Source organism: Desmodus rotundus, chromosome 12 (genome assembly GCF_022682495.2).
Source record: "Desmodus rotundus isolate HL8 chromosome 12, HLdesRot8A.1, whole genome shotgun sequence".
Lineage (NCBI taxonomy): Eukaryota > Metazoa > Chordata > Mammalia > Chiroptera > Phyllostomidae > Desmodus > Desmodus rotundus.
Genome location: NC_071398.1, coordinates 97462127 through 97482692, shown reverse-complemented (window position 1 = coordinate 97482692; position 20566 = coordinate 97462127). Strand labels below are relative to the sequence as shown.

The 20566-nt window shown below is 41.9% G+C and overlaps 1 protein-coding gene across 3 annotated transcripts; it reads left to right on the top strand.

Moving 5' to 3' along the window:
* The first annotated feature begins 152 nt into the window (after positions 1-152).
* On the top strand, positions 153-18115 carry FMO3 (flavin containing dimethylaniline monoxygenase 3). 3 transcript variants are annotated; one of them, XM_024553505.3, is made up of 9 exons: positions 153-257; positions 614-853; positions 5225-5413; positions 6666-6828; positions 7995-8137; positions 9442-9641; positions 11755-12110; positions 14192-14264; positions 17145-18115. In XM_024553505.3, exons 2-9 carry the CDS (start codon positions 722-724, stop codon positions 17485-17487), a joined length of 1599 nt encoding a protein of 532 aa, XP_024409273.2. In that variant the 5' UTR covers positions 153-257; positions 614-721; the 3' UTR covers positions 17488-18115. The 3 variants fall into 3 exon arrangements, with proteins under 3 accessions (XP_024409273.2, XP_024409265.2, XP_045045584.2); XM_024553497.3 differs by having other exon boundaries at positions 188-286; XM_045189649.2 differs by lacking the exons at positions 153-257; positions 614-853 and adding an exon at positions 3397-3420.
* The last annotated feature ends 2451 nt before the right edge of the window (positions 18116-20566 follow it).

Genomic DNA, 20566 nt, shown 5'->3' with positions numbered 1-20566 from the left:
CAGGAACCCCATTCTTGCCCTTCCCCCACCTCTTTATTCTTCTGCCCTCCACCCCACCCCCATTTCCCAAGCTACCACACTCGGTCCTTATCTTCCAGGTTTTACCAGGGCACTCCACCATAAGAAATACAAAGAAAAAGGAATTTTCACTTTAAGAATAACTCCACCCCCTTTCCCAATTACCACCTCAAAGGACATTCTCTTCCGCATTTAGAACACTGCTGATTCTCCCAGGAAAGGCAGGAGGTGGAATAAGAGTAAGGCCCCTTCAAGCCAAGCATCCAAAGTGTGTAGGGGCAACTTGGTCCCGTGATCCCGAGGGTTGCATGCGGGAGGCTTGAGTTCTAGTTCTGACACCCTTAATTGTTAGCCCTGAGACCTTGAAGAAGTAATTTCTAAACTCCTTGGAGTGACAACTGCTTCCTTTGTAATGACAGCACCAGACTGATGACCCTCAGGGTCCTTCCTGTTCTTGCCTTCACTAACTCCACCATGTTGGGCATGTTGAATAATCAAGAGAAGAAACCAGATTTAGAATCTTATTTGCAAAAGTGGTAAAAAAAAAAAAAAATGAGTATCAACTGTTAATGTGTCTCTGTGTTCTTCTGTTAAGGTGAGGGTCCTGACTCTTAAACCTCGGCTGGTTATTTCTGCTGAAAAGTCAACGCATTCAGGAACAGTCTTCTGAAGAGGCCCTGTCCAGACCCTGCTCCAGGAGACCATGGGGAAGAGAGTAGCTGTCATCGGAGCTGGCGTCAGTGGTCTGGCCTCCATACGGTGCTGTCTGGAGGAGGGGCTGGAGCCTACCTGCTTCGAGAGAAGCGATGACGTGGGAGGCCTGTGGAAATTCTTGGTGAGTGGCCCACCACTGGGACCCCAATAAGAGTGAGCTGGGTTCTACAGCAAATCCAATCTGATCGGTTCTACTTTGGACTTGGAGGTAGGTCACAAAAGTTCCAGCTCTAGAAAGTAAAACTGCCTCGCTCCCACCTCACTGACACCCAGTCATTCAGAACTATTTCTCCCCAGCCAGGCTGCTCCTGAGAAGGACATCCCACTTATTAAATACTGTGACTGGCCTGACGGAGCCCAGACCTCTGGGCCACTAGGAGAGCTAATGTCAGTAATTAGTCCAAACCACCCCACTGCCTCCCCATGCAACTGAGAGGGCTCTATCCCTACTGCTCTTAAACCCTAGGAACAGGAGGTAAAAGAAAAACCTAGATGGCATCAGAAGTCCCGAGTTCTCTTCTCAACTCAGGTGTGTTCTGGGCAGATATGTTAGTCAAGTCACTTTTCTTTCTAGATCCCAAACGCTCATTTGTCAAATGCAGAGGTTGGAAATTATGTTACTTCTAATGTGTCTTCCAATTCTAACAGTTATAATTCTATAATTACATCTACTGGGCAAACATCATAAGCTTTTATAAATGATGACTGTGTGTATTGGGCATGTGGTTATTGAATGTCCCATCAGCTCCAAATCCAGAGGCAAAACGGATTATCTCTGCCATTCAGACTCATTGTAGAAATGATAGGATCAGGAAACAGTCATTATAAACAGAATTTTTAAATCTCAAAGCCAAGTTTGGGAAAACTTCTGACGTTTCTGTCCTGACTTTCCCAACCCTTGTTATTGGACGTAGATGATATGCGTTTTGCTTGAAGACATTAATTATATCCCTGCCATTCATCTTGTAACTATATTCTGTCCTGGTCTCAGTTATAGCCCAACCTGCAACGACAGACCGCTATAATAGAGTACACCAGTGCTAATTTAGAACACATCTGGACTGATCTCAAAGCTTTTAAGAAAATTGATGGTCTTATAATCCTGAAAGTATTTATCACACAAGTTAAAAGATCATTAATTTTTAAGTTTCATTAGGGAATAAGCAAGAGGTTCTTGGTTTGTTTGTGTTTTAAGAATTCAGTTTTCTTTATTTCCATTTGCTCAGGGAGATACGGCCAGCTCTACCTAAATCATGAAATGGTTCCCTATTATCTAATTAATAACAATTCAATGCTGCTTGAGCAGCTATTTTGGCAAAGTTGTGTGTGAGGTGCTAGGATGGCTAATATATGTGAAGTAATCACTCTATATAAATGGTTTCTGCTCCAAATCTACATGTTTCCAAAATATATCTGATCTCGAAGACTGTCACATAAGAGATTATGGAACCTTACACCAACTGGATTGTCAACTTGGTGACTGTCAACTTAATGAACACACCTTGAGGTTTGGAAGAGGCCGGACTACTAAAATCTCATCAGGTCAGGGAAAACTTCCTGCAGGCGTGGCTCTTGGCTGAGACATGAAGAACGCCCTACTTGAAGGAAGGGAGAGGATGACTATGTGACGGTGCAGAGTGTGCCATGCCCAACGTAGTCTGTGAATGGCACCCCGCAGATGCGCAGACTCCAACAGGGTGACAGTGCCAGGTGGGAGAGGTCTCCAGGCAGGGGAGACCAGCAATCCATGAGAGGCACAGAGAAGGCCATGAACACAGTCTATCTGGGGGTCTAGGTCACCAGTGCAGCCCGATCTGAGAGTTTATTCACAGAAGCAACAGAACACAAGTTGATAAGGTACAAGGTCAGACTCTGGGTTTTCCACAAGAGGAGATGCCTCTTTTCCCTGAGGTCACTGTGTATAAGCAGAAAGATATCAAAGGCCCTGTGGAGCTGTAAACACATACAAATAACGTAAACTCTAGCCTCCTCCACACACTGCAGTCCTTCCTTCTTTTAAAGAAGAATGGCTTGGTGCAACGCATGAGCAGAGAGGGACTTTTGGAAAATGTATTATATAAGCTTTCCTCTTGCAAGCCCTGTTGGGCAAAGGTGCTCTGGAAGAGAGAAACCTGATCATTCTGAACTTTTCACCATGTATTTTTCCTGTAAAATGAAAACCAAATCGGATTGACACACTAGCAGATTGAGTATGAGCGTGTTTTAAGTTTCATGTGTTCTAACAGGGCCCCCTGGCCTCAAATGATTTTAATCTGCTGTGGTAAGAGGTTGCTCAACAAGCTGTGCACAATAGGTCAAGGACATTTCGACTGCAGAGGGGGGAAACAGAACTCTCTGGGCTCATGTTTGACTTATTGTTTCATGTATTCATTCAGCAAGTACACATGTGTGCACACGTGCACAGGGCACAGTGTGAGGTGTGGCTGCAGAAAAGAGGCACATAAAGGCAGCCAGTGTTTCAAACACAGAGAGAAAGCAAGTGTCAGGATAGCTTCACAACAAGTGAACGTGAGATGAGGGCATGAAGAGCATCAGTGTGGTGCAGGGAGACAAAACAACTTCCAGTTGAGGAGGAAGAAGGCAACTCCTGAGCTGGATCTCGAGGGAATCTGTGGACCCACAGAAATGAGACTGAGAAGCAGAGATGGAAAATGAAAGGAGATCGAGGTAAACTAGAAACACACACACACAGCCCTCCTGAAGTAGCCTCTGCCCTTGCCCTCAAGCTGGCTGTGCTCTAGCGGCAAAGAGGAGACAGGAACGCAGTGATAACCCTGAGAAGCTGCCTGCAGCTGCTTGGCTCTCCAGGTCCAGGGCTAGCAGTCCCAGCCAGAGGCAGAGTCTGAGCTTCATATCCTCCTCATTGGCTCAAACCACCTGATATATTGAAATAATGAAAATTCGAGCTCTCCAGAGCAATTGTCTGTTGTTATACAATATATCTATTTTCTTTTGTATGGAGAACAGCCTCTTAGGGGGAAAAAAATCCAAGGAGCTGCAGGATACATATTCTCTCTGCATGTTCTGATTGGCTTGGGTCCAGAGGCCAAAGGGAAGAGATTCATTAACATGGAAATCATCCAAGAGCAGAGTCTCACATTTCTTTAACCAGTCCCCAGCCTGCAGCTCAGCCCTCCCAGCCTCAAAGGGCAGCTGAGAAACCTCCTCCACCCCTCTTTCTCTCAACCATCAACAACAGGCACCAGCTGTGGGGGAACAGGGCAGGAAGAGCTGAGAACCTGCCTGGTCCCAGCCTTTGCCCTCTTGCTGACCTTGGCGGACACTTCCAACTGAGGTTTAGAAAGTCACCGTCTCTGAGCTTAGCTCTTCTGAGAAAAACAGAACCACCAGCACAGGAAATGTTGTTTCCAACTTCAGGGAGAACAGTGAGACCTCAGGCAGCCCCTGAGAGATATAATCCTCCCCATTCTTTCCGGAACTTCTTGTCTCCATCTTCCAGGGGACAGCGGGGGTGGCAGGGTGGGGTGGAGGGGGGGATGACAGACATCCTGAGTCCAGCAGCCACATGGCATTCCAAGCTTTTCCTCCATTTCATGGCAGTTCCCTCAGGACTGGGGGAAGCAGAGGCTGCGGGCTGTTAAATGTGCTTGTTAGGCAGGCAATTGTGTAAGCCTCAGCCCAGTCCTGCCAGCGGAGAGGAAATGTTGCTTTTCAATTAAGCCTTCAACCACTTCTCAAAAGAAGCTGCTTTTCAATTACATGGTGACTTCAAAATGCAGTGCCAAGGTGAGACACAAGTTCTGGGGCTTCCCGCTTCCTGTGTTTGCTGGTGAGGGGCGACAGCCTCTAACTGGTGAGCTAGGGTGCTCCTCAAGCGCAGAGCTCACTTCCAACTGAGTAGTGGTCCTCCAAGTGCCGTCCCTAGGCAAGCCACATCAACAACTGCCTCCTGGCAGGAGAGCAAATCCTCAGGCCCCACCCCAGACACACTGAGTCAGAAATTCGGGGTGTGGGCCCAAGCATCTACGGCCTAAGGAGCCCTGCAGGTGATTCCGATTTCACCAAAGTGGGGGAACCACTTCTACAGAGGGTTCTGTTGCTGTCGAAGAGCTCACTGGACAACGCACAACCGGTCAAACAAGCTAAAAGCTGCGGCCCCCTTCGGACCGCTTAGTTGAATGTTTTTTAAACACCAGAACCATGGCTGTGATTGAAAAAAGAAAAGAAAATTCGATGGGACTAAAAACACAGAGCTAATACTGGGGGTAATTAGAACAAGGACTAAGGTGGACAGAGGCCAGCTCTAAGCCAGGAGCTATGCTTTTCCTTCCAGATCTTACAGAGACCTGTTCCTTTTTGCATGGGTCTTTGGGTTTTGTTTTTTTTGTTTGGTTGGTTTTGGTTTTTGTTTTTTTACATAACAAAAAGCTTTCAGTCAACCAAGAGTTGAATATCTGCTGAGGGGCACACCATTCTTGCTTTCCTTTTCAAGCCTTGCTATTCCTCCTAGGACCACGCAGAAGAAGGCAGGGCCAGCATTTACCCAGCTGTGTTCACCAACTCTTCCAAGGAGATGATGTGCTTCCCAGACTTCCCATACCCTGAGGACTACCCCAACTTCATGCACCACAGCAAGCTCCAGGAGTACATAAGGGCATTCGCTCAAGAGAAGGGTCTTCTAAGGTATATACGGTTTAAGGTAAGGGCCTCGTAACTTGTGCTGCTGGTATCAGTGTGCGTGTGGGTAGGAAAAAAAGGACACAGCACTCAGCTATAGAAATCAGAGCCAAATGGCTGGACAGCTCCCCCATCAGAGCTGAGCGGTGGTGATGGTAAAATATCCGTGCATTGGTTTTTTTGTCCCTAGACACATTCCCCATGAGTCTCTAAGAGCTTCTACAATGCCACAGAAAATGCTGGAGGCAGCTCTGCCATTGCAGTGTGCGTTCCACCCTCACACTCTCATATTTTAGCAACAATCTCAAATTCTCAGTTCATAGTCATACTTCATGTCCATATGTTGTGGTTTCAGAAAGTGTGGCATTTGTTAGAAAGCCTTCCATGAGAAATGAACAATCAATACAGTCTTTTCCCTCATCTTCCACCCACTTAGCTCCTTAGAGTAGGAGCCTTAGGAGTTGGGGCACAGAGGCACTGGCTCTGCAAATAACAACAATGCTTTTCATTTGTTTAATGTTATTAACCCCAATGCGTGTATGTTCCAGACAGAGCACATAGACCTAGAAAAATAATCAGCAAAATCATGAATTGGGATTACACATAATTTTATTATTTTAATATAATAAAATATGAATTACATTTATATAATTTTAAAGTATATATTACGTATATAAATATATATTTTATATAATACAAATAAATATTTATAATATCACAATTATGATTCATTGTAAGTTAAAAATAAATGTGCCAAATTAAAATAATTTAATTATAACAAACAATTGTAATTGAATTTAATGTAATCTAATTTGATTTTTATGCATACTTACATAATAGTCATACTGTGAAAGTGGCTAATGTTTCCAAAGGAGACTGTCCATCCTGAGCAAAGAGAGACTGAGCGAAGACTGAACCCTAAGACATTCTCCATCACTGGAGTAGATGGGAGATGGGATCGAAGAGGAAGAAGGCATGGGTATCTGTGGGGGAGGGCTGTATGCAAATAACATGGCCTCTTTTGCCAGAATACTCAGTGTTATCACCCCAAATTTACTAACTCCATGTCAGAAGAGTAAACATACCCCCATAAGTACTTTCCCTGGTGAGGTCTGAAGATTCACAGTGACTCCTATTGTAACGTCTTCCTACATGTTTCTTCCCACAACGACCAGGGAGCTCATAACAGTTATTGCCTCCACAGAAAAACTGCTGAACAGATAAATACATATAGAATTATGAGTAGAAGAAATTTCTTTCTGATTTTATTTAAGACCCTGGTTTCCAGTGTCAAGAAATGTCCCAGCTTCTTAGTCACCGGCCAGTGGGAAGTGGTTTCGGAAAAAAATGGGAAGCAGGAATCTACTATTTTTGATGCTGTAATGGTTTGTTCAGGACATCATGTCTACCCCAATCTGCCACATGATTCTTTCCCTGGTAAGTTTGGAAAATGTATAATAATCTTGGTATTTAGACACAAACATCAAGGTTGAAGTAGACCTTTCCACAGATTGTACATAACAATTATTCTTAAGCTTGCAAAGATTTTGAAACAAAATTTTAATCTTGAAGATATGTGAAGTATAGTAATAATTGGCCTCCTGGACCCCTATACTAAAAGAATCAAGGGCCTGTAAGCCAGAGATAAGAGGAAGCCACAGGTTTTAAGCTGTGTCTTACCTTAGACACAACGTGAACGTAAGTCCTGACTGCGTGTGGGGTCTCTGAGAGAGGGTATTACACCTTCACAGAAGTAGAACCCAACTGCCAAACTGTTTAAAGAAATTCACACTTTGTTATTTATAACAAACATATTGGTGACTTACAGAGGAAATCTGGGTTTCCTAATTTCACATATGTCCACATTTTGCAAACGAACTTTAGAAATCTCAGTGTGTGCATGTACACGCGTGCAGGCACACTCTGTTACTATACAAAAGTAGCAGGCATCAAATAAATACAACACACAAGCAGCCTTCCTTCTTTCCTTCCAACAGAAACACACATTCACTCAAAGATTCCCATCTAGAGTTCCCATCTCAAGGCATGATGTTCACAGGCTGAGATCATGAAAAGAGTAGAGATTCAGGGAGAATTAAAGATCAAGCCACTGATGTGAAGAGGCAGTATATTTCCTGGAGGCTCACAATACAGCGTAGGCTTAGAGTACCTGGGCTCAATACTCCATGGGTTCTTTACCACCTAACCTTGGTCAAGCCATTTATTTGCCTCAATTTCCTTGTATTTTAAAATAGAGATCATATCAGTACTTACCATTCAGAGATGTTATCAAAGTTAAATGGTTAAAATACATAAAGCTTTTAGCAGAGGGCCTAGCCCACAGAAAGTATTCAATAAATATTAGCTATCATTATTATCAAAATAGAAGTTCTCATATCTTAAGGCTTTTTTTTAAGGCAATAAATAATCATTTGAGGGTTTCTTGTCAAAAACCACCAAAAGGATAAATGCATTTCAACTAGGGAACTTTTTTTAAAGTTAAGAATGCCGTTAGGAGATTTAAAAATAAAAATATCAAAATATGTGAGTCTTTATCATTTCTTCTGAAAATCAACTCAAACTACTTCCCATGTTCCACTTAGGCCTAGACCAGTTTCAAGGCCATGTCCTCCACAGCCGGGACTATAAGGGCCCAGAAGCCTTCAAGGGGAAGAGGGTCCTTGTGATTGGCCTGGGGAACTCGGGATGTGACATTGCTGTAGAGCTCAGTCGCTTGGCTACACAGGTACATGGTCTGAAAGGTTTGGGGAAACAAAGCTGGGGGACGGCTGTACTACTAAACCTACAGCCTAGGCACTGAGGATGCTGATGGCCACGTCCTATCACAAGGGCCCCCCAACCCCCATCACATATGCCCAGTCGGGGAAGACTGCAGACATTCTCCCTATGAAGCCAGGTGAGGGGGCCCACACTCGTACGGGAGTGCATGCTGCTGGAACCAGAGGCATGTGTGTGTGTGTGTCAGTGTGCATTTCTGTTTTAATTTTATGCCCTGATCACCCCAAGCAAACTGGTGGCTAGTCAGACTCTACCTTAATTTATTTAACAGCATTTCTTATCACATAAAACGCAAAAGGCACTTGTTTACCACTCTGAAGGTCTGGAAGAGACACAAGATTTAGTTCTTACTATTGTTTACCCACTCAACAGCCACAGCTCAAAAAACACAGGGCACTTTTTATGTGTCAGAAATAAACACAGAAACAAGTCAGAGTACTTCCTGACTTCAAGGAGCAGGTAATGGGTGGAGGCAGGATGACAGGTATGCACACCTTTGCAAAAGGAGGTAATGAGACTTCAGTGAGTGGCAGCACCAAGAAAGGAGAACCAAAGCCAGCCTGGAGTCAAGGGAAGCTTCCCAGGGGACTCCAAGCTACATCCTACATGACCAGTAGGAATAGCATATGTTAAAGGAAATAAGTACTCAATAAATTCTTAAATGCATGTAAATAAAAGCTAAGGATTTTTTAAAAGTCAGATAACCCTTGGGTCATCACAGAAGTGGTAAAATAGGCAGCCGGGCTTGACTCAGGGCTGAGGCCACTGCCTGGCGTGGGGCTGCCCAGCAACATGCCACCTAGGTGTGGAGCAAGAATTGGCAAAGAGGACCAGGAACAGAGAACAGAATTAAACCTTTGGCATCTGCTTAGCCTCATCTCAGCTAGAGATTTCACTACATTTCCTGCACCCAACCCAGCCACTACCACCACTGAGTTTTGCTGGATTGGCTGGTTTCTATCACACCTGCCATCTTAGCCTGAGTGTATGCAGGTGAAACCTCTCATGGGTGAATACAGAGCCCTCCTGTTCCAACACATCACGTTCTCCTTCTTTCAACAACTGTGCACTAGCCCTCTGGGGCACAGGGAGGGAGGAGGTCTGCCTCAGCCTGGTTTCAGTCATGCACCCCCCTCTGAGATGCGGCCCTCCCCTGATGGTGAAGGAGATAAATTCATGGAGATGTCCAGAGAATCTGGACATCTACCTCTTGCAGAATACTACTGAAGTCGATGTCGCCTTCCCCACCAGGTCGTCATCAGCACCAGGAGTGGTTCCTGGGTCATGAGCCGGGTTTGGGATGACGGCTATCCTTGGGACATGATGTATATTACCCGTTTTGCCTCCTTTCTCCGGAACGGCCTTCCTTCATCTATCTCCGACTGGTTATATGTCAAGAAGATGAACACATGGTTTAAGCATGAGAACTACGGCCTGATGCCTCTAAATGGGTACTATCAGTAACACGTGTTTTTCATTCAAAGAGTGGCCCACTGGTTTAAGTGGGATGCTTCCTCTCCAGGTCTTACTTTAGTTGTCTCACTGAGGCTGGTGGGGTTACACTGAGGACTGTGTAGGTGACACAGCATTCCCAGAGGCCATGGCTTGGGTGAAAATCTTCCTGAAATCAGTCTAGAGGGGAAAGGCATGTGGAAGAATCGGGGAACAGGAAAGGGCAAGCAGCTCAGTTACCCTGCCAATGCAGGATTCAGTTGTGGTAGCTGCAACCTAGACAGACATTTGAGGGCTGAGGCAATTCACAAATTACAGTATTTTGAGGAATATCTTGTCCATACTTAAGGTTGAATGGGGATAGAAACAATAATATACTTATTCCTCAAGACTGTCGTGGTATTCCATGAGATAAAAAAATATAAGACTTACTTTGTAAACTATAAAGCTTCACAAAATATTGTTTCTTAATAGTCTCGAATTTTCTAATATGCTCCTAAGGAACAATTACAAAGTAGGGTTACCTGACATGTCTCAGCAAGTAGGAAGTCTCAAAACAAAAGTGCACAGCTCCTCCATCACAGACGGGTGGGCGTTTTTGCAGGACAGTCAGGAAGAATTGGGGCGCCTCAGGCATTTGAGATCACTGAACTAATGCAGTCAAGGAGATTAGCATGCTTCATGTATGTATTTTCTATGGAGACACAGCCCAACACCTGTTAATAAGAAAGGCATTCTAGGTAGAAGAATCACTGTATCAATTTTTTTTTAAGATTTAAGTGGGTAAGAAAAGAAAGGATTTACAAAGAAATGTTATCTTTGGCCCATGCTGGCAAAAGTGTTTCATTGTGTTTAGAGAAACAGGTTAAGGAAAAATAAGAGAGAACTAGAAATTGAAATAGCAAATGCCAGGCTTGGGAGCCAAACCCTCACTCCTCCCTAGTCTGGCAGACAGCTAGATCCCTAAAATAAAACAATGGGGATTTCACACATTTAAAATTATGCTTAATGCAATAGAAGTTTCAAATCTTGAGCTGGTTATGACTTTTTTGTCTTGTAAGGGAAACTGCAGATTGCATGTTGGCCTTGTCCTTCAGATGATTAAAACATCATTTCGGAAATCCACTCCCAAAAACTAAGCTCCTTCCCGGAAAGGGCTCCAAACATGCTACGGAACTGACATGATCTCACTCCTGCCTTGGACAGCAGAGGTGGAGGAGGGTAGAGAAAAACAGGTTTCACTGTGTAGCCTACTTTTTGTCACCTTATGAGGTAATGGAAGAGACTTCAGGGTTATAGAGGTGGAGAGCAGCTTGGAAGAGTAAAGACAAATTCTAAGATTAATAAAGTTCCTTAGGGTCTGAGATAGAAGAAATGCCCAAATCCCTGAAGGAAACTTAACTTAAAATGAAGAATGTCATCAAAACCATACATACACACACCATTCCTAGAATTACGGCAACAGAAGTGCAGCACCCAAGTTGGTATGCTTTCTTTTGGGACCACAGCTGATGAAAGGAAACCAAACATGGCAATATGACATCCGGCCACAGCAAATCTGATTTCCCCACGCACGATGAGAGACCTTGGTTACAATCATAGTTCACTTACAATAATGATGCTCGCACATGCCAAGCCCTGTTTTGAGTGCTTTACATATAATCGCTCATTAATTCTCTCAACAACCGTCTCAGGTAGATTCTAGATCATCCCCACTTTACCCTGAAGGAAACAAGTACAGACAAGTGGCAGCCAGTAAGAGTGGAGCCAGGATATGCATTTGCATCATCTGGCTCCAGAGTCAGTGTGCTCAACCATTTTATTATGTCTAGGAATTACTTCCATTCTAATGCATTTGACAAGTCTCCAAATAGTGTAGGCACCCAGAAGAGAATCTCCAAGTTGCCAGGGGCCACAAGAAGCAGCACAGATGTCCTTATTAAGGTCTGCTCCAGGCCACAGGGGAGGAACTGCCCAGAGAAAGAGAGCCCGGGTGTCCTCAGGCCAATGCTTAACTGCTCAAATTTGGCCTCCATGCTATGGGCTATTGTGGGGATCTCCTGATAACGAGGCACTTCACGGAAAAAACCCATGACTCTTGTTTCTTCACAGCACCCTGAGGAAAGAGCCTGTGTTCAATGATGAGCTCCCATCACGCATCCTGTGTGGCACCCTGTCCATCAGGCCCGGTGTGACAGAGTTCACGGAGACCTCAGCCACATTTGAGGATGGGACCACATTTGAGGCCATTGACGCCGTCATCTTTGCCACAGGCTATACGTATGCCTACCCTTTCCTTGATGACTCCATCATGAAGAGCAGAAATGACGAGGTGACTTTATTTAAAGGCATCTTCCCCCCAGTGATGGAGAAACCAACCTTGGCTGTGATTGGCCTCGTCCAGTCCCTCGGGGCTGCCATCCCCACTGCTGACCAGCAAGCCCGCTGGGCCACTAAAGTGTTCACAGGTAGGTGGGCCATTCTGTCTCTCGTTCGATCATTCAGTGAACATTTATTAAGCATCTAGTAGATACCAAGCACTATGCTAGGTGCTAGAGATACCAAGGGAAACAAGACAGACATGTTCCTTGACCTCAGAGAGCTTGAAATAGGGTGAGGGGAATGCCAGGCGCAGTGCAGGAAACTGTAGGCTGTTCTGGTGAGGGCTGCTGGGCAGTGAGCTATTCCAGGAAGAGGGAACAGCATGAGGAACATTTCCCCTGCTAAATGTTCATAAAGGTGAGGAACTGCACAGAGTGGGTGAGGACCCAGAAACACTTTGGTGTCAGGGAATATGAAGCAGAGGTGAGGGTGGCAAGAAACAGAGGAAAGACTGGTGAGTGGAGGGCGGTATAAGCTGTGTTAAAGAGCTTAGACTTCTGGTGAGGCAATTGGAAGGACTTTGAAAGGCTTTAAGCAAGAGAAGAATAGCAGTGAGTCACTGAAATGTCCAAGTACATTGCAAAGATTGGAAAGGCCATGCCCAGAGACATGCTGGAGGCATTTTTGCTGTCCACCTGTTTCAGAATAACAACATGAGGTCACTTCTGCTCTACGAACAATCTTCTCCCCATCCCTCCACTCTCAGCTCCATGGTCTCCAGGGACTACAAGTATGTTTATGTGAGAAAAGAATACAAGAAATACACAGAGAAAAGCAGTGTCTCAAATATGGTGATTTAATTTATTCCAATGATACTGATTATCATTGTTATTGAAAGTGTCCTTTTATTCAAGGGTTCAAGAATCTTGAATCTTGGCTCATACAGGTATACCTTACCTAGCATACCGTCTATAAAAACTGAGACTACAGGTAATGAAGAAAATGTTAACCATAGAGCACATGCATGTGCTTTCTAAAAATGTTGTGGATAAATAAGATTTTCTTGCAAGAGTACCATGAGGGAACATTATTGTAATAGCCCTGTTGTGTAATCTTTTGTAAGGGTGCTCCCCTGCTAAATGGTCCCATTGTCTTTTCTATTCTATTGAATGGCACAGCAGTGCCTCGTGCCTGCTGGATACAGTTTATAAACCAAAAATAATTTCACATGAAACAAAGGGTATCATTTATTCATTCAGCAAATACTAATGAGTACCCACTATGTGCCAGGCTCTGTCTTGGCACTTAGGACACAACATCAAACAAAACGATCAAAATTCTAGTAGAAGCACAGCCACCATGTGATCATAGGACACTGCCAGGCTGAGACAAGATGCTAACAAGTGCTGGGAGTTGTTCGCCCACTGTGGACGCCATGATAAATTCTCGCCATTGTTAAAAGGCAAGTGAGCTGCCATCAGCGACCAGAAAAAGCCTCCACTGATGTAGTAAAATTTACAAAAACCTAAAAAATCGTGCTGCCCTCACTTTAAAAAACTTATTTTTCAATTACAGTTGACATACAATATCATATTACTTTTGGGTGTACAACATAGTGATTAGATACTCATATACCTTAAAATATCCTCCTTGGCTGCAGGCTGATTCTGAGAAAACCATGCTTCCTTCCACTGTCCCATTTTAATTGCCATGTACCTTAAGAGTGAACTATTGCACCAGATTATTTCTTGAGAGAATCCTTAGTAAGACGACACTGACAAGAAACATGAAGAAACTGTTATGTGCATGGAGTGTTCCTGAGTATATTGAAGACTGGGCCCTACATAACGTCACAGGAATAGGAGATTGGGTGGCTCAAAGCTACAAACTCTTCTGCTGTCACTATCTCACCGCAGACCAGCTTCGCCATTCCCGGAGCAAGTTCATGGGCTTCTCAGGTCTTCATTCCTGTGAACTGTTTTCTACTAGAGACACCAAAGATAGTTTCTCTTGATACAAACTCTTTTTCCCCCTTCTCTTTTACTTATTTATTTTTGTACTGAAACAAAGTTTTATTTTTTTTAATTTTTTTATTGTTGTTCAAGTACAGTTGATACAAAATCTTTTAGGGACAGAGTTCATAACTACAGAATAAAATGCATTATGTGTCATTATATACATTTCTGATTTACTTTTTTCAATATTTCTCTCTTTATTTCTTTCCTAGGCTCGTGTACCCTGCCAACTACAAAAGAAATGATGGATGATATTGATAATAAAATGAGGAAGAAACTCAAGTGGTAAGAGACTATACTTGCTAATGAAACAAACGCAACACTAGCTAAAATTAAACAGTCTTGGATGGGCAGATAAGAGCCATTACATTTCTCCTGTATAACACTAGGTTCCCAAACAGGGGTGGCTTTGGCAAAGTCTGGAGATATTTTTGGTCATCACAAGTGAAAAAGACATGTTACTGGCATCTAATGGGTAGAGAATGGGGATGCTCTAAACACCCTGCAGTACACAGGACAGTCCACCCAAGCAAAGAGGTATCCAGTTCAAATGCCAGTAGTTCTGGGATTGAAAAACAACTGTAACACTTTCTTCAAGAGCTCCTTTCTCATCAGCCACAGGTCTGTCCTAGCCACAGCAATCAGACAAGAAAAAGAAATAAAAGGCATCCAAATTGGAAAGGAAGAAAAAAAACTGTCACTAGTTGCAGACAATGTAATACTCTGTATAGAAAATCCTAAAGATTTCACCATAAAAATTGAGTTAGTGAATTCAGTAAATTATAAGATAAAAATTAATATTCAGATATGTGCTGTATTTCTATATTCAAATAACAAATTATCAGAAAATTTAAAAACAATTCCATTATAAATGCATCAAAAATAACAAAATACCTAGGAATAAATGTAACCAGGGAGGTGAAAGACCTGTACTGAGATTTCTACAAGACATTGATGAAAGAAAGTGAAGAAGACACAAATGAATGGAATGATACACAGTGCTCATAAGTTGGAAGAATTAACATCATTAAAATGTCCATACTAACCAATGTACAGATTCAATACAAACCCTATCAAAATACCAAAGGTGTTTTTCACAGAACTGCAACAAATAACCTTAAAATTTATATGGAATCACAAAAGACCCTGAATAGTCTAAGAAATTTTGAGATATAAGAACAAAGTTGGAGGTATTACATATTGTGGTTTCAAACTATACTACAAACCTACAGTAATCAAATCAGTATGATACTGACATAAATACAGAGACATAAATCAATAGAACAGAATACAGGTCCCAGAAATAAACCCATGTGTAAATGGTCAATTCATCTATAGCAAAGGAGGAAAGAATATACAGTGGGGGGGGATGGTCTCTTTAATACTGGGAAAACAAAACAGATAAATGAAAAAAAAATCTGAAATTAGAGCATTTTCTGGTATCATATACAGAAAGGAACTCAAAGACTAAGACCTAAAACCATAAAACTCCTATAAGAAAACAAAGGCAGGAAAAGAAAAAAGAGAGAGAAAAGAGAAAAAATCATGGACACGGACAACAGTGTTGTGAATGGCAGATGGGGAGGAGGGAGGGAGGTGGATGAGGGTATAAGGGGAATAAGTGGTGATGGGCAGAGACAGGACCTCAGATGATGAACTCACAATACAGTATACAGATGCTGTGCTGTAGAATTGTGCACCTGAAACATGTATAATTGTGTTAACCAGTGCCACCCCAACAAATTCAATAAAAAGGAAAAAAAACATACACAACGAAACAGACTTAAAAATAAGTCAGAGCAAAGAAAAAATGAGATCCAAGGAATAAGATAATTCTGGGGAGAAGGGCAAGGAGGGAACAAAGGCAGTAAATGGTTAGATGTCTGTCTTTGCAGTACTTTTTAAATATGTCTCCTCAGGTAAAGGCAACAAAAGAAAAAATAAACAAATGGGACTACATCGAAGTACAAAGCTTTTACAACAAACAAAAACTCACACACACAGACAATAGAATGTTGGTTACCAGAGGGGGAGGAAGTTGGAGGAGGATGAAAAAGGTAAACAGGGCTAAATACAAGGCAAGCAACGGAGACTAGACTTTGGTGGTGAGCACACAATAGGGTATACAGATGTCGTATAATAAAGTTGTACACCTAAAATTTATACAATGCTATGAACCAATGCTACCCCAATAAATATAATTTAAAAAATAAAGCAGTTGCACAGTGAAAGAAACCACCAATAAGATGAAAACACAACCTACTGAATGTGAGAAGATATTTGCAAATGATATATCCAGTAGGAGTGTTAATATACAATTCAATACCCAAATCAAAAAATCTGATTAAATAACAGGCAGATGACCTGAATAGACATTTCTCCAAAGACATACAGATGGTCAACAAACACATGAAAAGATGCTCAACGTCACTAATAACCAGGGAAATGCAACTCTAAACCACAATGAGATATCACCTCACACCTTTCAAAATAGCTATTACCAAAAAGACAACAAATAACAAGTGCAGGTGAGGCTGTGGAGAAAAGGAAACCCTTGTGCACTGTTGGTGGGATAATAAATTGGTGCACCCACTCTGGAAATCCACAGAGATTCCTCAACAAATTAACAATGGAACCACAGTAAAACCTAGCAATCCCACTTTTCAGTATTTATCTGAAAAAAATGAAGACAATAATCTATACAGATATATGCACCCCTCTGTTCATTGCAGCATTGTTTACAATAGCAGTAAGTGGAATCAACATAGGTGTCCATCAAGAGACGACCAGATAAAGAAGATGTGGTACGTTTATACAGCGGAATACTACTCAGCCATAAAAAGAACAAAACCTGGCTATTGGCAACAACATGGATGGACCTAAAGAGTATTAAGTTGTATGTCAACTATGGTTAAAAATAAATTTTAAAAACCAAAACCCCAAAAGCCCAAAACCACATCAAAGTTGGATAGAGATTAGGAAGGAGAGAAAACTAAAAGCTCATTTACAGCCAAAAAAACAAATGATACATTTAATGTTGTGGCAAAAGAGAGGAGGGGGTTATTACTGGAGGTGCCTGCTAAAATGCTAATTATCTGAGGTAGAAAATAAGAAATTGGTGCTTTTGTTTACAACTCACTGCTATACGTTCTTTTCTTTCCTCAGGTTTGGCCAGAGCCAGACTTTGCAAACAGACTACATCACATACATGGACGAGCTGGGCTCCTTCATAGGGGCCAAGCCTAACATACTGCGGCTCTTCCTGACAGACCCCCAGCTGGCCCTGCAGGTGTACTTTGGCCCTTGTAGCCCCTATCAGTTCCGACTTATGGGACCAGGGAGGTGGGACGGGGCCAGGAAGGCCATCTTGACCCAGTGGGATCGGACAGTGAAGCCAATCAGGATGAGAGCTGTCAGTGAAGCTCACAGACCCCAACCTTTTTACAACTTGCTTAAAATGCTTTTATTCCCACTGCTTCTTCTGTCTGTCCTCCTTACATTTTATTAATGAGAAAGTCCTTTGGGTCTTAGAGTTCAGCCTACAAGTTTAAGTATTGATATGCCTATTCATGTACACATAAAATCTCATGGCTGCTCTTTCCCTTCCTGCAGAGGTCAAAATGAATTCTGGCCCATTTGACTCAAGTACAAGTAAAATGAAAACTACTCAGCATCTCCTTTCTCATGAGAATCTATACTCTCAAAGGCTTTGCACATGCTGAATTGGCGAGTTTGGAGATGCTGTAGATAAAGGAGATGGGAGAGTGAATAGCAGTGAGCAGTCAGCTTTGCAGTCTGAACAAAGTTTAATAAACACTTTAAAGACTGTTTTGTCATGCAAACCATCGACATCACAACCATGTTGAGTCTCCCAGCCTATGACCCACTATATCTTTCCATTTATTTAGATCTTGTTAAATTTCTCTCAGCTGTGCTTTATAGTTTTTAGTGTACAAGTCTTTCCCATTCTATTTCAGGTTTACCCTAAGAATTTCACATGTGGGATGTTATTATAAAGAGTAGTTTAATTTTTGTGATTTCCTACTGTTTATTGTTAACATATAGAAATCCAATAATTTGCTCTATGTAGACAATCATGTCTGAAAATAAAGACTGTTTTTTTCCTCCCATTCCAATTTGGGTGTTATTTTTTTTCTTTTTCTTGCCTTATTCCACTGGTAGAAACTGCAGTATGATGTTGAACAGAAGTGGTGCGAACACACATCCTTGCCTTGTTCCTGATCTCAGGAATAAGCATCCAGTCATTAAGTAATGTTAGCTGTAAATTATCTTATAAATGACCTTTAAGTTGATGAAGTTTCCTTTAATTTCTAGTTTGCTGACAACTTTTATCAGGAACAGATGTTGGCTTTTGTCTGATGCTTTTTTCCTGAATCATTGAGATGATTATATGATTTTTAATTTTTAGTTTATAAATATGGTGAATTCCATCACCTAGAAATCCAATCTTGCATTCCTGAAATCCACCTTACATGGTCATGATGTATTATCCATTTTGTATACTGTAGGGTTATAGTCACTAACATTTGCCATGGATTTCTGCATGAATGTTTATGAGGGAAAATGACCTGTATTGTATTTTCTGATAACACTCTTGTCTGGTTTTGGTATCTGTGTAATGACGGCATCATAGAATGTGTTGTAAGTATTCTGTTCTCTTTCATTTTGTGGAACAGTTGTGTGTAATTGGCATTATAGCTTTATTAAATGTTTGGTAGAATTTACCAGTGAAGCCATCTTGGCCTGAAAGCCTTTGCAGGAAAAATTTTATACTATGATTTCCAGTTCTTTAATAGATGTAAGATTACTCAGGTTATGTGTTTCTTCTTGGGAAAACTTTGGCAGTCTTTGTCTTTCCAGGAATTTGTTCTTTCATGCAAAGTAATTTGATGGAGATAAGACAGTCTTTTCAACCTACGGCACTGGGACAGTTGGATATTCATATGATATGAAAAAATAATGGTCTATAAACTTACAAAGACATGTGGGGAAAACCAGAAAAATGGTACTTTGAGTGGGGGTGTCTGTGCTTCAGGAACATGTTTCAGGGTATGAGAGTCTCCTTCTGGGCCCAGCCACTACAGGGGAGCAGTGTGTTCCCCAACCAAGGCTCTGGTGGAAGTGTGGCTAGGTGCAGTGAGACCCTTCAGACCCAGAATATTTGAGCCAACTAGAAATTTCTTTGGCAAACTGACCCTGTTGATACCTTATGCAGTCAAATGGACAATATTAATTTTCATCAAACTGAATTTGATACAATGTTATTAACAGTTGTGTACTTGGTTCTGTGTAGTAAACAGACATAAGTATGACCCTTTCCCTCATCTTCACCAATTATGCAAAATAAGATGAGAACAAAAGAACACTGAGGACTGACAAGGAGCTTCGGATGTGCTAACTCAAAGGGCCCTTCTCTGTTGTGGCTGGGCACTTAGCTGGATCACCTCTGAAATCTTTGACTGTGTGTATGTGAATGTGTATAGCATGCAGGTATGTGGTTGGGTTTGTGACTGAATCTAGGGCAGAGGTGGCAAACACAAGGCCCACGGGCCAAACCCGGCCCTCTACCTTGTTTTATCCAGCCCGGCACCTTGTTCCTACCCAGCGACAGTGCTGAGCTTCTTGCCCCTAGTTAAGGAGTAGTTACATTTATACAGTCCTAAAATTACATTCGGCCCTTTGAAGGCAACCTTGAGGCTGATGTGGCCCCCGGTGAAAATGAGCTTGATACCCCTGATCCAGGGTAAGGACTACAGCAGGCAAACTCATTAACAAATTGAATATATAACACCTTTTTACCAGGTCATTACCAATGATAATCCCTATTTTTAAATCAGATTGGTCGAAAGGCTAACAGTTAAGAAACTGTTCTGTTTCAAGTTATCAGAACCAAAAGAAATTTTTTTGTAATTTTTAAAGTACAGTTGGAATATGATATTATATCAGTTTAGGTGTACAACATAGTAATTCAACATTTATATACCTTATGATATGATCACAACAATAAGTACAATAACCATCTGTCACCATGCAAAGTTACTATAATATTGACTATAGTACCTGTTCTGTATACTACATCCCGTGACACTTATTTTATAACTGAAACTTTGTACATCTTATCCTCCTTCATATTTTTCCCTGACACTCCCCACTCCCTCCCCTCTGGCAACTATTAGTTTATTCTCTGGATCTATGAGCCTGTATCTATTTTGTTTTATTTGTTCATTAGTTTTGTTTTTTTAGATTTCACGTATCAGTGAAATCATATGGTTTTGTCTGAGTTATTTTACTTAGCATAATACCCTCTCAGCCCATCCATGTTTCAAATGGCAAGATGTCATTCCTGAGTAGTGAAATTTCTTTTTTATTACTGAGTAATATTCTAGTGTGTGTGTATGTGTCACATCTTCTGTGTCCATTTATCTAATGATGGACACTTGGATTGCTTCCACATCTTGGCTATTGTAAATAATGCTGCAATAAATACAGGAATGCATATATCTTTTTGAACTAGCATTTGAATTTTCTTCAGATACATACCCAGAAGTGGAATTGCTGGGTTATAA